The 20,445-nt window shown below is 31.1% G+C and overlaps 1 protein-coding gene and 1 long non-coding RNA gene across 3 annotated transcripts; one reads left to right on the forward strand and one right to left on the reverse strand.

Moving 5' to 3' along the window:
* Positions 1–183: 183 nt before the first annotated feature.
* On the reverse strand, positions 184–20,414 carry LOC130449920 (protein EFR3 homolog cmp44E). Of its 2 annotated transcripts, none has more exons than XM_056788011.1 (14): positions 20,143–20,414; positions 12,247–12,451; positions 11,997–12,147; positions 10,875–11,123; positions 10,553–10,704; positions 9,665–9,743; positions 8,948–9,083; positions 7,107–7,366; positions 5,172–5,344; positions 4,863–5,087; positions 3,272–3,518; positions 2,010–2,210; positions 976–1,134; positions 184–514 (listed from the first exon to the last, which is right to left on the reverse strand). In XM_056788011.1, the coding sequence occupies exons 1-14, from the start codon at positions 20,225–20,227 to the stop codon at positions 380–382; spliced, it is 2,457 nt and encodes an 818-aa protein (XP_056643989.1). In that variant the 5' UTR covers positions 20,228–20,414; the 3' UTR covers positions 184–379. The 2 variants fall into 2 exon arrangements, with proteins under 2 accessions (XP_056643989.1, XP_056643990.1); XM_056788012.1 differs by lacking the exon at positions 20,143–20,414 and adding an exon at positions 12,507–12,766.
* LOC130449921 (uncharacterized) lies at positions 12,796–16,246 on the forward strand. The gene is made up of 2 exons (XR_008910509.1): positions 12,796–12,934; positions 13,722–16,246. It is a non-coding gene; the product is annotated as an uncharacterized LOC130449921 (long non-coding RNA).
* Positions 20,415–20,445: the final 31 nt, after the last annotated feature.

Below are 20,445 nucleotides of genomic sequence, written 5' to 3' on the forward strand. Positions count from 1 at the left end.
ATGAGACTGAAGAACAGTTTACCTTTAGTCTCTGAATACGGTAACTTGATTATTAAAACAGACAGTGGGTGTTCTGAAATTCTAACTAGTTAAACTCTACAAGCGTTGGTAAATATTGTTAATGTCCAATGACTGACATCAGCATTGATTGCAAAAACCAGTTTGAGTATAGTAAAAATAGAATTGGCGAATATAATACACTTTAATAGTTATCAGGATAAATATCGTAAATAATACTCTTTGTTCTCAAATCAAATGTAATATCTTAAAATAGTCTACAGATAACACAAAATACAGAAATATACTTTGTAAATATACCTTGCACCTAAGAAATACTGTCGTCAAGAAATATACTTTATTTAGACACTAATCAATATTTTCAGTAGTAGAATAATTCTGGAAAATTCTGTTCATAGTGTGGAATATCTTTCTTCTTTTCATCTGTAGGACTTCGATTTTCGTTTGTAGTAAGTGACTTGAATATTTCGCTCAATTTACTCTGTAAAACATCATGCTGAAATACGAATAAACACTTTTTATAAAAAAGACATCGTAAAAGAACATAATTTTAAAAAATATGATATTTTGATAAAGACTAATTTTCAAACAGAACAGACCTAAAATCAAGAGTATAATATATATATATATATATATATATATATATATATATATATATATATATATATATATATATATATATATATATATATATGTATATTTCAAAAATGAATTATTTTCAGAGTTAACATGCTCCGTCTAGTAAACTTATGTTGTTTGTATAAATATTTTATACGATTGACTATAATTAAACACATTAAAAGAATACACAATTAGTTTAAATGACAAAGAATTCTAATTGGTTACTATCAAATAGGGTAACAACTTCATGAAATAGAGAAATGGATTAATATCAATTTGAAAAATATATAATGGAACTTGACCTAATTACTTTGGTAAATATACTCTGATTACTACCTTTGGTTGTGTTCTCCTAACTAATTCTGAAAATGTTGCTGTTCTGAATGTGTGACTTAACGCTTTTCTTCTCTCGGCCTCTGCCTCTTTTCGAATTTCAGGTGGTTCTTGTAAAACTCTCTTCATGCTTTCAAAGTTAAGATCTTCTTCAGTGTGTTTCTATAAAGTAGAAAATTTTTGTTGTACATTAAAAAATAATATTATGGAATAGAATTAAAACTACATTTTATTGACTATCCGAGTCTGTAGTTTACATCTTATATTTATGTAATTGGGTTACAATAAGAACTTGGAAAGAATTCAGGAAACATTTTTTACACTCTTTGATTTGTTTTTGCTGCTGAATTGTTTTGATTTCAGGAATCTTCTGAACGAAAATTATATTTTATAACAAATAAAAATTGATGTTTCGACCTATTTCGGACTTTAGCAAAATATAACTTGACAATGACAACTTGCATAATTATATTAATCAATAGGTCACCTACAACATGATCATCAAAATTAAAATCTGTCCTAATCACAAAAAATAATTTTTGCGTAGTTGTTATATTTCAATATGTAGCAGCCACCCATTGAATTATTCATAGTTGCATTGAATTTAATAAAATAGAACTATAAATTTTACTAGAATTGTTAAGTTCTCTATTATCACTGACAGCTTTCTCGTTTCTAGGTATATGAACCATTTCTAAAAATTCCCTTTTTCATGTATTTGATTCTGTTTCAAGAATTTTTGTAATTGAATTTATGTTTTAATATCTCATCGTTTATTAATGCGGTTTTATTTTTTGATAGTATTGATTACCTTTTGTTTCATTATATAAATATTGAGATATTACAAGGTACTTGAGATGTAAGTGATGTTCTGATTGATATAATTATGCAAGTTATCAATTTTAAACCATATTTTGATAATGACTGAAATAAGAAAGATCAAAGCATCAATATTTTTACTTGTTTTTAAAAAACGAATTTTCAATCATAAGAGACCTAAAATCAAGACGATTTATGAACAAACTAATATATATTACCTTCTGAACACCAGGTGAACTTGCGGCGCTGTCTACCTCATTCACAGCCATTTCAACTATGCTACCTCGTGCACCATTTTCGATCCAACTATTTCGTTGAGAACCAACTATAAGACCTGGACCACCTGCTCCATACGGCGATGTCTGCTGAAGGCGAGAAGGATCTATTCCACTTGTTTTTACATATTCGCATACTGCCATCTACAAAGATTTAATATATGGATCAAGTTTTTTATACTATCTCATAATTTCATAATTAAAAATTAGGTTTCACTATATGGAGTCTGAAATATCAATATTGGGTGTACCAATCTTACGACATCTCCGGTACATCGTTTTTTTCAAGTGATAAGTTATTAAGAACATAGTAGATGTCTTTGAGGTCCATATTTTGAAATAATCCCAAAATATGCAGTGGTACGTAACTCCAATACAAACTAAAGCAGTCCTTTAAGAAGTATGGACACGTTTATGTGAAAATTGTAGGCAAATCATCGCTATGTTGAGAAAAATATATTTTAACTAACAGAGTTTTGTAATATGGTGCACACAATGCTCTTCTCATAGGAGCCTTGCGATCTAGAAATCTTTGACGAAATTAGATGTAAACAAGCAATTTTGTTACATTTACCTATTACCCAAATCATATCCGCCATTTCTTGATTAGACCTAAATTCCATCCCATAACTGTGATATAAATACAGGGTGTTCAAGTGAAAATGAGAGGCCAGAGTTCTCGTCTACCCTGTATAAAAATAATTAGAATTTATTAGAAAACGGATAATTTACACTATATTTCGAAACTCTGTTGGGTAAAATCCATTTTTTCCATTAACGTAGAGTAAGTTACAGAGCGTTGATTTACCTACAATTTACACATAAGCGTGTCTATACTTCTTGTTAAACCCTGTATAACGTAACAAAATTTTATACCAAATGTTTCAAAAAAATTTGAGTAAACCGCATTCAGTATTCATGGGTTCTTATTTAAAAAATCATGTTTTGTATGTAATGTAGTTACGCAAACTCTATATGGTTCAAGAAACTTTGAAACTATGGAACTAAAAGACATTCAGTATTTTTCTGAATTATATTATTGATATAACTTAGAATCACCCATATAGCAAACATTGTCGTAAGATAATACACCCATTTATGTTTCATATAGAATAATATCTCAAAAAAAAAAAGAAATGGATACACCAAAAATAATACTGAACCAGAAAATTCATTACATTATTAAATTTAGCATTTAGATATACCTGATCAACCAACAAATGGGGAATTTTGTTTGGTATCTCAATATTTGATGGGTAATGTGAATATAAATCTGGAAGTAAATGTGGTGCTTCTTGTCTCCTTTGTTCTACAATTTGTCTAGCATAGTCAGCAAGTGGTATTATTTTAATTACAGTTGGTATGAGCATTAACAGACAAATCACAATAGCATGAAGATTACATTTTTGAGCGAGTGATAATGATGTACTGTTGAGTGCCAGACTTTGGATTCTGTAACAATGAAAAGGAAGTTATAGTAAAAAAATATTGTTCTCATTAATGAAAATGCCATACAAAGTTCCGAAATTTCATTTCTGAAAGTATTTGTCAAATTACTTAGTGCATTCAGGGTATTATTAACACAAATACAAATTTTGCCGCATAAAATTTAATGGCTTCAATATCTAATATATCAAACGGAGAATCCAATGAATCACTTAATTATCTAGAACACCATTAACGACCCTATCTTTGTTCTTCGTCAGTTTTACATAACTGTAGTCATAGACAGCAACCACCTAAAGTTATTAGGTTAGGTTAGGTTGATTGAGATTGAAAATCGCCTGGCTATTTTCTATTTAAGATATGGGTTTTTTAGGCATATTTTGGGTAATGTAATGGATTTAACATTTCATTCGAAATAGTGATGAACGCAAATTATGAGTCAATAAAGATCTTCTACAATCTTGAAATGTATCTCTCTTCTATACTATTTTCAGGTAGAGTTGTTAGCAAAAAACAAATGTGCTCAGAAGTGTTTGGATAGAAACCTTATTCCTATAGCAAAGCCGCCTAAAGGGCCTGAAAGATATTGAGTGCAGGTCTAAGCTAGGCGTGGGATTATAAAAGAAACTCTAAGAGCACTAGATAACAGAAACAAGGTTACCCTAATGTTGCTACCAGGCCACCAAGGTATGCCCGGCACTGATGAAGCAGACAGCTTTACCAAATAATGAGCAACGATTGCATAGTTAGGACCAAAGCCCTACTGTTGCTTCATGAAATGCCACATCAATAAAGAACGGATGGCTAAATAATCAGATGGAGTTTTATTGGAGAAGCACATAGACAATTCTTAAACGAAATCAAACTGGTGGACGGTCTTATAACTGGTTACTGCCCCGTTAAGACCACCTTAAGACGATAGGTAAGACAGAGGACGAATTGCAGATTATGTGAGGAAGCCGTGGAAACAACAGAGTATCTACTCTGCGCAAATGTTTTACCCATTTCATCAGAAAGCTTGGGGAGGAGTCTGCGTATTTTTGAAGCAGAGCAATGAAATGCAAAGTCTTCTAGGTATAGGTCCAGAGTGGCTACCAAGTCAAAACGACTTCCCAAAAAATTTTTAATACACTCACCAATGAACCTACTAGAAAACCATTTTCAGATCTATTTGCTGAAAGAGAAATACGCGAATCCTCTGATAATTTATATGATATAATGTCTTTATATTACCAACTAGTAGGAAGTATTTGTAACACTTCATTCTATACTTGCAATTTTTATTTTTTCAATATGTTGTCAGGTGAATTTTGATTAATAATAGAAAAAACAAAAATATCATGTACTCACCCTAAAGTTAACTGCAACAAATCTATAACAGTTTCGGCACTAGCTAATTCCACACAGAGTAATGCCAGTGTAGTGTATACTGCTTCTATATTTTCTGGAGTATTAGTATCCATTTGAAGACTTGTGTAGAGAGCATCATAAATAATTGGCCCATGTTTGTTAATAAATATCAGATCTGGCCTAGATGATTTTTCCAACACCAAATTCAATTCAGAGATAGTAACGCTAAAAATAATAATATATCGTTGGAATCGAATGAAATTAATGTGCTACTATGTATTATGTGAAAATAATTCATTTAAAACTCACCTTGGTTTAGCAAGCTTATCTAAATTTTGATGTCTATCAATAAGAGTATGTAAGATTTTTTGTACGAGTAATCGCATATCTGGATCGGGAGCCAAAGACATCCTTAACAAAGGCTCCAGGAATGATATCGGAAATGTAGTATTTAGATGTATTGTTTGATATTTGGTGCCGACCTATAATACAATAGATTGGATGGTTTATTTCTATTTCATACATACTTGCCAAACTACAATTTCTGTCACATATATAGAAATTATACATTCATTCAGTAAGAATATAAAGCTGTTTAAAAATATAATTAGATTCTTTTTATTTAAATTACATATTATGAATAATTCATTAAGGGATGAGCTTTCTATCTCTCAAACTCATTTTTTACTATTATACCTTAATACCTTATTATTATACCTTAATTTTTTAGTTTACTTTTTAATTTAGATATTACCAAAATACAAAAAAAACTTATGATTCAGTATTTCAGGAACTTTTCCTTTTTTTCCTATTCTTATATAATTATTTTTACATACTTTATTGCACAATTTTATTTTATATATTTGAAATTCTAAAATTTTTCGAATAATATGGGAAGTTTAAGAATGATACTACGAGAATGTATTGATATCTAGTTAGCCTAGACCAGTTCCATGCATAAACAAAATACTGCGTTACCATACTTGTTTACATAGAGACCGTTCGCGTTAGACCATGACTAATAGTAATGAGATCTTTGCCTATGGTAGAATGTAAAGCTTGTATAATATCTGAACCACTCAAGGTTACACTGGTATCATCTGCGATTAAAGTGAATTTACCAGTCTGTGACATCATTAATGAAGATCAAAAAAAGAGCTGGTTCCAAAACTGAACCCTGGGGTACACCACTACTAGCTGGCAAATTAGCTCTTAACAATTGTTTTCGACATTCAAGGTTAGATACAAACTATTTAAAGGGAGCACCTCGGATGCCATAATATTCTAGTTTGTTAGTCAGAATTGTTGAATAATACAACACAATCGAAGTCCTTAGCAAAATCACAAAAAACTGAAACCGTATAATATTTATTGTTAAGTGAAGCATATATTTCATTGAGAACAGAAACATAGCGTCATTAGTTATTAGGTAGGAAACCAGATTGTTGACCTATCAAGATTTTATGTTTGAAAAGAAAGGGTAATAGATGTTTTTTCATTAGTCGTTCAATTATCTTCGATAGGATTGGTAATAATGTAATAGGACTATAGTTACTAGTGTTATTTTTGCTCCATCCTTGTGCAGGGGAAAAATTATATCTGTTTTTAGACAGTTAGAGAAAAGCCCTTTTTCAACTGATTCGTTGATTAGAGAACATAAAACTTTAATCATCACTTCTAGAAAATTCAAATATAACTTAGCTGATAACCCATCGTTACCGCAGAAAGTCTTGTTTTGATTGCTGGAATTGGTTTGCTCTAGCTCAAATCTATATACAGTTCTGAGGAAGACTGTCACTCATTCTTTTAGAAGGAACGAGGAAAAAAAGAGCATCACAACTTGGAGTTATTTTAGAACTTAATTACTGTGATAGGTCAGATTTTTGTGGATTTGATATATTTCTTACAAGCCAGTGTAAACAGTTATAAAAAAGCAAGAAACATTTGTCTTTGAGGATAATCTCAACAGAAGGGTGATGGTTATTTACCAAGCAAAACTTACTTAAAAACACATTTTCTGAATGAATTCACAGGTTTATCAATAGAATACGCGTTGCCCCCACACAAACTAAAAACGAACGTGAAAATTTTCTGAGTTGCTGTATGAAAGTGAAATATATCAAAAGTTTCTATATAATATACCCATTTTAAATAGGATGGAAATTAAGTTCATAATTATTAAAAATTCATATTTGAAATGATGGCAATAGTACTTGACATCTGAAATAATAAGAATTATAATACCTTCAATAAACTTTTCAATAGAATATTCTGCAGTAGATTGTCAGCAGGAGTTTGATTTTCTACCAAAGGAAAAGGGATTTTGCTCATAATAAACATCATTATTTCGATTTTTTGATAATCAGGAAGATGATTAGCAAATTCTCCTAAAGCGTTTATAAGTGCTTCCTGATACTGTTTTTCTTCAGTTTGACTGGCTTCATTTTTGACCGAATCCCTAAGGTGGCTAAGTAATGAGTTGATTATTTCCAAAACCGACGGCCCTACAAAAAATTATTGTATGGTGTCATTGAAAAACACGTGTTTGAGTATAAATAAAATGAAAACATATTAGGCCATTTACACAATAATATATTTAAAGATAACAACTATGATCCTCTTAAGTAAATTAGTATGATCTCATTTCTTTAACGATACTCCAGTACTTTTTAGGTTTTCTACTAGGATTTTTGTCTAAAATATTTATCCAGCACTTATAACCGTAAGTAAACAACCTTAGCAAACAAAACTGATAAACTTATTAAAATTACTACAATTAGCTCGGAGTCGATATGAGACAATTTTTGCAATTTGTAATGTTTGCAAGTAAAGGTAGAGGACAGCTGAGGCCTTGGCTCTATCTGAATTGAAGTGAAAGTTAATACCTAGGCAATAGGTACGATGACAAAAATGGCGAATATAGTACAGAAAATGATAAGATAAAATAGAAAAGAGGGTGAAGCAAAAAACAGAGAACCGATGAAAAATGATGAGCAAAAGGAAGATAAAATAAATAAAGCATAATCAAAAAAGTTATCAAGGAATGTAGAGGATATCAAGAAAAAACAAAATGATAATACAAAGAAAAGTAGTAAGTTGAATGATAATCTAGATGACGATGACAAACATTTGAAACAGAGATGCAGAATTTCAAAAGAGGAGTGGCAAAGGAAAATAAAGATTAGGGGATGGAAAGACAGATCAAGATGGAGTCCTTTGAAAATGGAACAAGAATACTGCAATTTTGGAAGAGAGATCAATAAATGAAAAGATAAAAAAGTGGTGAAAAAAAGTGTGGAAAAGTAAATTCCAATAATAATACAAGAAGAAAATTGAAAAGAAATTGAGAATTCTAGATAAAGGAGAATAAGTTTATAGAAGGTACAAGAAAAATACTAAAACAAAGGGAAATACGAATAATTAATGAAAAACAAGAAAGACAGATTATGGAGATTAAAACAGTGATAGCACATTGAGATTATGCCATAGCTCCAGCTAAAATGGCTGGGATAAAAAAAGAATAATGACATATTAATGCCTAAGAGCTAACAGAGGTCGGAAGTGCGAAAAAGACATAACAAATAAAGATAATAAAATGACGAGATTATATTTCACTCTAAATAAAATTATACTGGGACAAAGATGGTCATATACTTGAAAATTGGACATTAAGAGATAGAGGGATGAGGCGAAAATGAAGACAAATAGGATAAAAGACTTCAGAACAGTAGCAGGGAAAACAAATTGGGACAAATGTAGATTTAATTGGTATGGATAGATCTACAGAATAGGAACGGACAAACTCACAAAAAAGTAATAGAAGCAGGAAGTATTAACAAGAAAAGAAAAGGTACGCCGGAAAAAAAGTGACCAGAGTAAATAAGAGAGATAGGAGGTAACGGAAACATTGGTTACAAGAGAAACGGGATTCTTGTCCATTCTCTGAGAACGGAGAAGGAAATATATTCATAAATATTTAATCGGATTGGTCTCAAAATGATGCTGGTAATGTTCTTTTTAGTTTGTATTGCCCGTGTTTTCAAGCATATATAAACAATTTCAAAATCAAATTAGAATATACATACCCACACTTTCGCCAGCAGCAATAGCTATTATTTTGGACAACACGCCGGCAATACTAGTTCTAACGGTGGGACTTGATTTTGTATTGTCGTCAAGATGTGCCATGAGTGTCTCAACTACTGTATACGAGTATTGCGCCTGAAAAAATGAAACTATTTTTTCTTCTATTTGGTCATCAAATGTTAGAGAATATTTATTGTAATCACAGCTACACACATTGGAAGTTGGGAATTTTATTGCTATTAAAGTATGCAGATGAGTACTGAATTTATTAATCAGAAAATATTCCAGATTGGTGAAGTTTGAAGTACAGATGTCGCTAGAAGACGTCTACTGAGGAATGTTTAACTACATGAATCAAGTAGAAGCACCGACAAGATGTGTCTTCAGTTCGTATTGTAATAGCGAGCTAATTATATTAGGGATGCCAATTTCGGCGGATTGTCGATAATATATATAAAGATCAATATAAATAAGCAAATTGTCAGTGTCAATATCATATTTTGATAAAGACTTAAAGAAAAGTCGAAACGTCAAAATTTATGTTTCTTTAAAAAACTATCAAAAAAAGTCCAAAAAATAAGAAATTGAAGAAATTTATATACATATATATATATATATATATATATATATATATATATACATATATATATATATATATATATATATATATATATATATATATATATATATATATATTACAAACTTGTTTCACTTACCTGTATAGAAAACATTATTATCCTGAAAGTATGAATTGCAAACTGATTTGGTACCCACAATTTATGTAGATCGAAATGCCTAAAAAATACATGATTCGTCCATTTTATTTAAATAGATGCAAAAGTTTTCACTATGATAAATTTTGAAAACGCTTTTTTGAATATACACATACTTTTCTTGGAATTATATTCATTATAAACGATAATAAAATCTCAATCGATCGGAATAGGAAGCCAAAAAGTTCTGGAAGATTTGTAAATTAATCTTCATTCGTATCACCAACGTAGAAGAAAAGACAAATACTATGAAAAAATTCAACGTCATCAGCAACTACCTAATTTATAAAAATTCATAACGATTTAACTTATAAAATTTCAATGTCACTTATAAATTAATCTTTCAAAATTTCAAGTCATTCATAATCTAACCTATAAAAATTCAACGTCCTTCATAAGGATAGGTAAGGTTGTGGACCAACCTTACCTATCTTTTCACAAGTGGTCCCGAAGTGCCAGCATTAGAAAGAGAAGGTCGAGATAGAGCTAAAGAGAGCAAAAAGCCTTGTGTAGAATATAAATAAGATTATCAGCAAAGCGTGTCAAATATTGAATCAAAATAACACTTTTTTGAAAATTTTAGATTGAATACTAATTAATACTTAATATTAGTCGGTAGCAATATTTGGGAGAAAAAGTATTATTACTGATATTAACAGTCTTAATTGAAAAATTTCTGTATCTTTCATTTGAGACCTTTGATCAAAGAAGTATGTTATATTTATGTGCTTTAAACCTCATAATAACCCATTCTCTTAATACAGATAAAGTAAGATTAAAATTGAAATTATACAATAAACTTCATCATTATAACAAGGAATTTTTGTTCACCTAAAAACTGGTTTCAGAACAGCTCTAATATGACCAAATGAAGCTCTTCCTACTAATTCTCGCATACAAGTTTCTGCTAACATGGGAGGATCCAAAGTGTCTTCTGGACCGATGTCAACAGTATCACTATTTTTCTTGTGAAAAGCAGACTCCTAAAAAATTAATACAATAAAAAATCATTTCTTTGATTTACAGAGCTGCGGGAAATAATCAAAATAGAAATATCATTCCTATATCATATTCAAACAAACAACAGAGATTCAGTTTCAAATAATAGAAACTAATGGCAAACTGTTGATTATAAAAATACAAACACATTTACCTGCATGTTGAATAGAAGACTAGGTACAATCTTATCCATATGAACTGGTTCCCAAATATTTTCAACAAGATCATCAGAAACTGTCTTTCTAACAACAGCTTGCAAACCTTTAATACCAGCAGTTCGAATTTTATCTCTTACTTCTTCTTTTTCCCCACTGTGACACATAGCAGAAAATTTACTAACAAAAAAGTCATACCGTCTGTGATATGAAGGGGTGTCTTCTTCAATATTTGCAAATTTTACAAACTAAAAAAAGGGGGATTTTCAATCTAACATACTGAGGTGCTTACTACTAGTATAACTAATGGAAAGAAAGATCTTATCCAAAGTTTTCACAATTATTTTGAACTATTTAAAATTTCACTTGTTTTATAAAATATCTCTTGTTGTGTAATGTGACGTAAAACTATACTTTTTTAAAAAATTTTTAATAATATGATACCATACTTTATACCATAATTTACCAGAAATTTGAGTTCCAGAATTCTAAATCTATTGCAAAACATATGTGTGTGTAAGTTATAGTTGCATATAAATACTCACAGATGAGTACATACATACATTTCACTTTGTAATTCATAACACTGCATATCTGTATTTGAGAGGATTGGTTTAACAGAAAAAACATGCATATTTTGAAGCATAAGATAACTTGCATTGCTTCTCTATTATTTTCAGATTATACCATTAGTGTTATTCATACTAAACCACTGCTTACAATACCACTACATCAACAGTCACAGAATATAAGGGCTAAATTCATGGTATATCGTAATTTCTTTGCCTTCCTGATATCAAAATTTATCATAATTTTCGCACCCTTTAGGTTCCTACATCTTATACAAAGTGGATACTAAATTATTCATGAGTCCATTATTGTTAAACAATGTTTTTAGATTATATAGAATAATTTTAGAAAGTATAATATGAAATGTGAAATGAAAACGAGAATAAAATTCTAGAAAATTGTATTAAAATGAAATAAAAACTGTAATTGTGATCAAGTATGTCTAATCTCAGAGAAAAGTCTCTAAGAATATAAATCAATATTTAATGAATTTTTGCTTTCAGAAACATAAATTTAACTCCTAGAGGATATAAGCAAAATTGAGTATGTACCGATTGTGTAGCTAGAATCTGTAATTCCGGCTCTGTCGATTCCAGTAATTTTTGAACCATTTTCAAAAAACTTTCTACAAATAAATTTAGAGTTGGAGCATGACAAGCCAGAAGAAGTTGATCCATCGCCTCCATCGCAATAACCACAAAACTGAAAATGTAAAAAATCATTTGCTTCTCTTTACTTACAAATTCAAACAACTATTTGCTTCTCTTTTCTTACAAATTCAAACAACTAGCGAAGGCTTACCCATATTTTTTTCTGTATATATCCCTTGCAGCTCTCTGATACAAATATTCTCCTATTCTATCTAATTTTTCTGGAGAACTCAAGGAATAAAATGTGAGTTTTTCCATATTAGATTTGACCAATCCATCTTGGGGGTAAACAGGAAAAATATTATCCACGAGCCTTTTATACCTTGGCCTAAAAGCACTACAGCACCCACAACAGCCTAAAAGACAATAAAAGCGTTCAAACATTTTCAAATCTGGAGAAAATAATTATACCGTTCCACATTATTGTCAGTGTTTAAAGGTCCAAGGTAATATTCTCAAGTAAATATTATGAACTATGAACATTTGCCTGGTTCTAATTTACATTTTCTCTTATCCTATATTTTATCATCATGACACATAAGCAAACTGACATTTGACGTTGAGAATATATCGGTGAAGGTGTTCTATTTGAATGAAAAACCATTCAGCCACCACAATTTAAACTGAAAATTGAGGATTGATTGAACTTACTTTTCGGGTCTATTACATAATGTACAAATACTTTTATTATAGAGAAAGTAACTTAACATGTAAGATTAGATTACGATATCTGTTGTTTGAAAGATATGAGTCCGGTTTAGTTATCGTTTTATCGGGTTTTCAATGTGGAGTTAGCTTAGCGCCAGCTTGAAGATAAGCCTTTATTAGTCCAAATGTTGGTGTGTAATTTAAATAAGTAATCTTTGGTGATATCTGAGAGTTTTTGTAGGGATAACACATGTTTTTGATCTGCATAAAGTTCTGTTAGGGTGAACATGCATATACATCTTTTGATATTTTTAATATTCTGTAAAAATGTTGGATCATAGTTTGAATTATTTGAGTTATTATTGTGTTATTTATACCAAAGAATGAAATTTTTTGGAGGTTATTTTATTCCAGACATCTCCAGGATGTTTTGCCAAATTAAGGAAGGTGTTGAGGAATTTATCGTAAATACGAATTTAGTCTATGACTCTTGTCTATTCTTTTTCAGAATATATCTTATTTGTGTGTTGTTGTTTATATAAATTTAAATTTTATGTTCTATTATTACGTTTAAAAATGTTAAAACAGGATTTATATTTTCTGATTGTATTTGGCAAATACAATTGGTAGGTATATTTATTGAGAACGTATATTGTTACGCCTCAAGATGCTTTTCCTTTTTTGTGGAAACAGGTATAATTTTTTAAGTTATAATGATGTTGACTGTTGTTTCTTGTCAACATATTATGTTAGTTGATATTTCAAATAGTAGTTTTTTAAGCATTTCGAATCTTTTATGAGTCCTCTGAAGTTCCACTGTAAAATTGATTAAGCTTTAGACATTATTCCTGAGATGATTCGATTTCAGAGAAATCTTCAATTTCTTATGCGATAGATGATGGGTATGGATTTAGTTGTGCCATAATTTTTTTCTTGATCCATGTACTGATGCTTTTTATTCTTGTTTCTATGATACAGATTTAAGTTTGAAAGAAGCTTTATGGCTATATGCGGGGAGTTAAGCGATGCAAACATCATCGCATCCGTTTCCTCAGATGCAGAAGAAGATGACAGCGAGGACAATGTGGACAGCCAGATCGAGGAAACGGATTCAGACCACACACTTCGTGATGCCTGATGTGCTGTTACCATCTTGCGGAAATTCTTGCAAAAGAAAATTGTAATGAGTGATCGGGTAATCCAATCTATTGCAATATTGGATGATGCTTTGGAAGAACTGTAGTTTTCAGGTAGAAAAACTACAATTTCCGATTTTTTTCAAAGCTCAGCTTAATTTTATTTCACACATTCAATATGTATCTGATTTTCAAGTCAATTGTTTTATTGTGAAATAATGACCAAGGATTGTTCATATTCTAATTACGTAATTATTTTATTTCTAACTGTTTTTTTATATATTATAAAATTCTTCATTTAAATATTAAAAAAATGTTAATTGGCGTAAATTGTATTGTTGTATATGTATAATATTTTCATAAAACAGGCACATTTTTTCTATATTATATCGAGTCAGAAATCATCTCAATAAATCGCACTTCGCTATATCGAAATCCTCGATAATTCGAAGTTTTTCCGTTCCCCCTGAGCTTCGACTGTATTTCATGAATTAGAATAGAATATGTTTGGGATATACCTAGAAAATACTAAAATTCCAGGGTATATTTAGGTATACAGGGTGAGCTGGGAGGAGCACACCAAACTCTAGGAGTGTATTATACACGTGAAAATAATGTTAAAAAAATCTTATGTTCTTATCCGATTTTCATTTGTTTTCAAGTTATAGCATATTAACAAATTATCACATAAAAATTTTCTTAATCATAGCGTTCTTTCAATAAATGTTTCTTCATTTCTTTCTTCTTTAATATGGGCTACAGTATTTTCAATTCGTCTAATTAGTGCATCCCGTGCCTCCACTTTTATTTTGTAGACTCCATTTCTCATCCAGCCCCGTACACAAAAATCTAGTGGTGTGAGGTCTGGAGATCTTGCAGGCCAATTAATGAGACCTCCACGACCAGGAACATCGTCTAGTAGGCCTTGTAATTCATTGTGTAAAAAATTTAGGTAGTTATCTCCTGTGAGACGATTCTCCAAAATGAAAGGGCCAATTAAATAACTGTCAACCAAACCACACCACACGTTTACAGAAAACCGATGTTGAAAATTGCTTTCGACTTTTCCGTCCGACCATACATGATAGTTACGAGTATCCATCCATCCATCTTACCTCGCTATCCAGTCTTACTCCACATGCCCCTACATAGAGAGAGAAAGAAATGTTTTATTGTAAAAAACTAAGAAACAAACATACAAATAACTGAATAAAGACACAAATAAAATAAAATAAAATCTAAGTATTAAGTATAAACATAAAATCTACAGAGAATAATTAAATTACCTTTCAAAATGTACATGTGAAGATTTCTATATGTACCTATATATTGTCAACATTAGCACTTTCTATTATAAAGTATTGAGCTGTTAACTAATTCTTAACGTGGAGTAGGTAGATAAAGGTCGTGATCCGCGTTGCTAAGTGGATAGATGTGCAATGATCTTTCTAGAACTGGAAAAGCATGCTTACGAATTAGGCAAACGGAACAGTCATTCTTATGAATCTTCTAAAGAAGTCCTAGTCCTAGAAGTAGTTTGAAGATTTGCTCAAATTGAGTAGTCCTAAACATACCCCAGAAGGTAAGGGCAAATCAGAGATACAACTCAATAAGGGCATAATAAACTGTTATAGAGGTGTATAATTTTACGATGTCAGTGGTAGTACAAAAGGCTGCAATTTAATTTTATATTATAAAACTTTAGTTTCAGAAACGTTGATACGCAGAAGATTAGAATCTTAATACTATTTTGAAATTTAAATATTCCATCTCAAAACACAAACAATAACTACCGTAACTTCTAAGACTACTTAAAATTCTTCAGAAATGGATGCAAAAATGTTCGGAACAAATACGACGGTGATAAGATCAAATTACACGAATTCATAGACAACTGTTCCATGGCTGTGTCTCTTTTTAAACCCCAAAATAAACCCATACTTTTTAAAATAATCTAAACTATATATACCCAGGCGCGTCAAAAACACAAAGCTCGCCAAGTGGTCCCCCTTAATTTCAAGGTCCAAGCGGCTAGGTAAACTGAAGCTCAAGACCAGCAGTTATAGTTTTAGTGTCCATGATGTACTCGATGTTAAGCATATTATCTTCTATTTCTATTTTGATTATTCAATATTTTTTGTTGAGCAGGCAGATTGAGGCCTAGGAATCATCCAAAAAATGGTGATATGCTGTATGGAGTAGGCAGATTGAGACCCCGGAATCGAAGTCGAGGAAACAAAAATCAGTAACCAAAGCAGCGACGTTTACGGAATATGTAGCTCTCTCGGAAACAGTAAATGAAATAAAATTTGTCAAGGATTTATTAGATTCTGTTAAATTAATAAAATCGATTGATGAATACGATAATTCTGTTTCAATTGATATTGCAAAAAATAGTAATTTCACTCAAAATTCAAAATATATAGAGTTACATTTTCATTAAGAATGTACAAAAGTGTATCGTCATGCGGAGAGCGTATGTACAGGTGTGTGGAAGAACGCATGCACACAGTTCAACTTGCGAATTAGTTCTATGTGAGATGCTGAGTTGAACAAATGTATTTTGTTATCTGAACACTCTTCAATTATAAATAGAATTTGGATTTTAGTACCAAAACCTAAAAATATTGTAGATTGTAAATGGATATTTACTATAAAGAACGATAGCTCCGCGATCTTAGCACCCCATGTGTAAAATTTCGATTAACCAATTATACCATCTGAATGGTCAGAAACTGATCATAAAAGATCAGTTGGTCTCATTAATTGGTCAACGTTAGAACATGTTTTATTATAGATTGAAATTTTTCAAGATCATTGAGAAATTTTAGCACTTCATTCGCGAAAAAATTGAAAAATTCCACCTATGTGCGATCGAAAATCATTCGCTGAGCATCGGTCAACTAAGTTAAATATTTGGTCAGTTTGATTTAACATTAAAAATAATTGAATAAATTATCATTGCCGTAACGTAATTTGGAAATTTATTAATAATTTTTGTCAGGTTTAGACTTTATTATATCAATTCTATTTATGGTATTTTGATAAAGACTTGAAAAGTCGATTCGTCAAATTTTATGTTTCTTCCAAAAATTATTAAAAAAACAGAAGAGACCTAAAATCAAGAAAATTATGTATTCAAAGGAGAAAACAACTACTTTCCTGGCTAATACCTCGACGAATATCGAATTACAACCCCTCTGATCGACGATCAGAGGTGAATAGTAGAAATCCTTTGTTTTGATTGGAAACTTAACAACGAAACACCAAAGAGGACTAATATATTTTCCGCGCTTTCGAATACTTTCGAATTGACGTTGATAGAAATATTGATGAATATTAATTGATCAATATTTCTGTCAACGTCAGTTTGAATAATTGAATTTTGAATCCTATGTGTTTGAAAATTTATACAAGCATTATCCAAAACTATCAAAAATCTTAATTAATTATTTCCTAGACGATGAAAACATAAGAAATCGAAAGCTCGGAAAATATATTAAAGTTAGTCCACTTTGATGTTTCCTTGCCACGTTGCCAATGAAATACCGCTCATAATATAGCTGGCAAATACTTCTTTACAATTATATAGAAATTTTTTTAATTACCTGAAGTTCAAAGATGTTTTTAACCTTTCAGGGAAATCTGAGCAGACCCAGAGTCAGATTTTTTGGTACGTACCAACTTCGCACAGACTTTCGTCATGTGTGATTCCTCGTGTAAAATGTTTCTATATAGGCGTTTAACGAAAAATTTGAGATTGAGACGTTGCTCCTGTTTTTCGAACGTACGTGTTTTTTCGGCACGAGAAAAAAACACGTTCGTTTTAAACTGCTACTACACATTTACTTTAATAATGACGGAAACGTGTTTTGGGACGTGGATAGATAAGATAACTAGGTACCCAATGCACTACTCATTTTTTACCACACCCGTCTAGTACGCCCCCTAGTCGTTGTTTAATAGCCAGACCTCGTATTAATTCTAATTATTTTGAAACTTTTACATTTTTGGAGAAGAAACCAAAAAAAAACATCTATTTTGTTTAAGATGACATAACTAAAATTTTGGAACCACCAAATGAATTCTGTTAAATTGATTGAGATTAACTTGTAATTAAGGGCTTTTCTATTTTTTTGCCTGGATCAATGATGAACAATTTATCTATAAAGTCAATATACTAAGGTTAAAAAGCAAGTAGTGAGAGGGAAATAAAAGTTATTCCGAGAAAGACATTTTCAATATAAGTCAACATCAAAATATAACCTTATACTTGAAGTTTAAACGAAACTAATACATATTCCATTTCAATGGTGCGCAGGTCATAAAAAGTATTAACAAAACTTACCTCTTTCGTCTGTGATAGTTAAACGTTTGCAATGAATACACTCCGAATTTATTTTCTTAGCTGATCTTTTCGAACAATAAAATAGTAATTTATTCATTTTATCAAAAAAATTTTGTGCAACTGTAACCATTTTATAATTTACATCTTTACATAATATTATAAACTAATTACATAAATGAGGTGACTGAAATAAACACAAGGGAACTGAGCTTATCAAAAGCTAAGTAGTAATTGATAAGGGACTGTTGCTAATCAAAACTGGAGCGGATTGTGAGATTGGATAGCGACACCTGAAAATAGATTTTTTTTGTCATGGATATATGGTATAAATAAAACTTTATCTATGCGAAGGAACTATCTTAATCTGTTTCTTTCATTTTAATTATATTTATAATATACTACGTCTAAATGATTATTTTTCTTTTGGTTAAATTGTAGCTAAAACTCCCCTCTCCCCCTTTCCTTTTGAATGGTGATATTTGGACTGATGAAATTTGGAACATGAAAATAAACTTCAAAGCTTCAGTACTAGCGGTAACAGGTGAATTAGGTGCTTTCCACTAAGCCCTCACGACAAGCACGTTCTCGACCACGATCTTCCCGTTCCACTTAGTCCAGAGAGTTATAATCGTAAACCCAAGTGGAATGGCTTGCAAAGGCGTTTTGAGTGTTGACATAAACATTAACGAAAAAATTGTGTTGAAGCTAGCGGCACTTCTTTTGTAACGCCGAATGGTAAGTACGAGTTTATGAAATGTCCATTTGGAATGTGTAGTAGTCCAGCAGTTTTCCAGCGATTTATCGCTCATATCTTCAGGGAGTTGACTGCTAGAAAGTATGTTATAGAAAGACTAAAACTTGTATCAAGAACAGCTGAGGAATATGGACTAGAAATAAAAAAGAAAAAGTGCCGACTGTTGAAAACTAAGGTAAAATTTTTGGTATTCATAATAAGTAATGGAACAATCCAACCAGAGGAAGGCAAAATTCTAGCGATCAAGAAATTTCTAGAGCCGAAGAACCAGAAACAAGTGCAATCATATTTAGGCCTAACCGGATATTTCAGAAATTTTTTTGCTGGATTTGCCCATATCGCAAAGCCTCTGAGTGACTTACTCCTCAAAGAAGTTCGAATCGTCACAAAAGGAAGCGTTCAAAACCTAAAAGGCGAAACTTATTTGTGAACCGGTGTGAAAATGATGAAACATGGATCCATCACTCTGGAATCAAAACGATCATCATCTCAGTGGACTGCAGCCGATGAACCACGTCCGAAGCGTCCAAAGGCACAACAGTAATTTCATAAATTATCTCTAAAATGGTTAGACAATCAATAGCAAATACTACATAGTGTTGTTGGATCGATAAAAGATAAACGGCCTTATATGTCGAAGAAAAAAACCACTGTTTCACCAAGACAATGCATCTATTCACAAAACGAAAGCAACGATGGTTAAATTGAGCGATTAACACTTCGAATTGCTTTCTCATCCATCATATAGACCAGATATGGCCCCCCAGTAACTAGTAGCTATTCGCTGATCTCAAAAAAATCCTCGCCGCTTAGAAATTCAGCTCAAGTGAAGCGGCAATTGCTGAAACTGAAGCCTATTTTGAGGCCAAAGACAAATTCTTCTACAAGCGCGACATCGAGAAGTTAGAGCGTTGAAATAATTGTATTGCTCTTGAAAGATTACATTGTTGAATAAAAGAAAATATATTTTTTTTTAGTTAGTCACACGACTTATTGAGTGATGTTACATTATAATAGTGATTATTTGTTTTGATTTTAGGTCACTTTTCTATGAAAATCCGTTTAAAAAATTGTGTAAAAATTGACGTTTCGACCTACTTCGGTCTGTCTTTATCAAAATATAGAAAATAACGGATTATTATTTATAAAAATAAAACTTACATCCAGATTCTGCGCACTTTTGTAAAAATGTTTCCATAATATCACTGATTTCATGACGTTCAACACAACATTTAACAAAAGACATTTCCACAACAAGTAAACAAGGGATCACACAAGATATTTCTCTGTTCCTAGATCACAAAAACATAACGACGGAAAAATTTATTTCACAATGATGAAAATATAAAATGCCAACTCTTTTCATTTCGTTTGATTTTTGTGTTGGTGGAGTCGATGTACATCTCTTTTCCATATCCAATTGAGTTAGATATATCGGGGTTGCCCCATAAAACCCAATCGCGC

Source organism: Diorhabda sublineata, chromosome 10 (assembly GCF_026230105.1).
Source record: "Diorhabda sublineata isolate icDioSubl1.1 chromosome 10, icDioSubl1.1, whole genome shotgun sequence".
NCBI classification, from domain to species: Eukaryota; Metazoa; Arthropoda; class Insecta; order Coleoptera; family Chrysomelidae; genus Diorhabda; species Diorhabda sublineata.

Coding starts and splice junctions, on each gene's coding strand:
- LOC130449920 (XM_056788011.1), bottom strand. CDS start 20,227: ATGTCTTTTGTTAAATGTTGTGTTGAACGTCATGAAATCAGTGATATT. Junction 11,124..11,996: donor AGATTCTAGCTACACAATCG/GTACATACTCAA, acceptor CCCTTTTTTTAG/TTTGTAAAATTTGCAAATAT. Junction 2,211..3,271: donor CCCATTTGTTGGTTGATCAG/GTATATCTAAAT, acceptor AAATCTTTGTAG/ATGGCAGTATGCGAATATGT.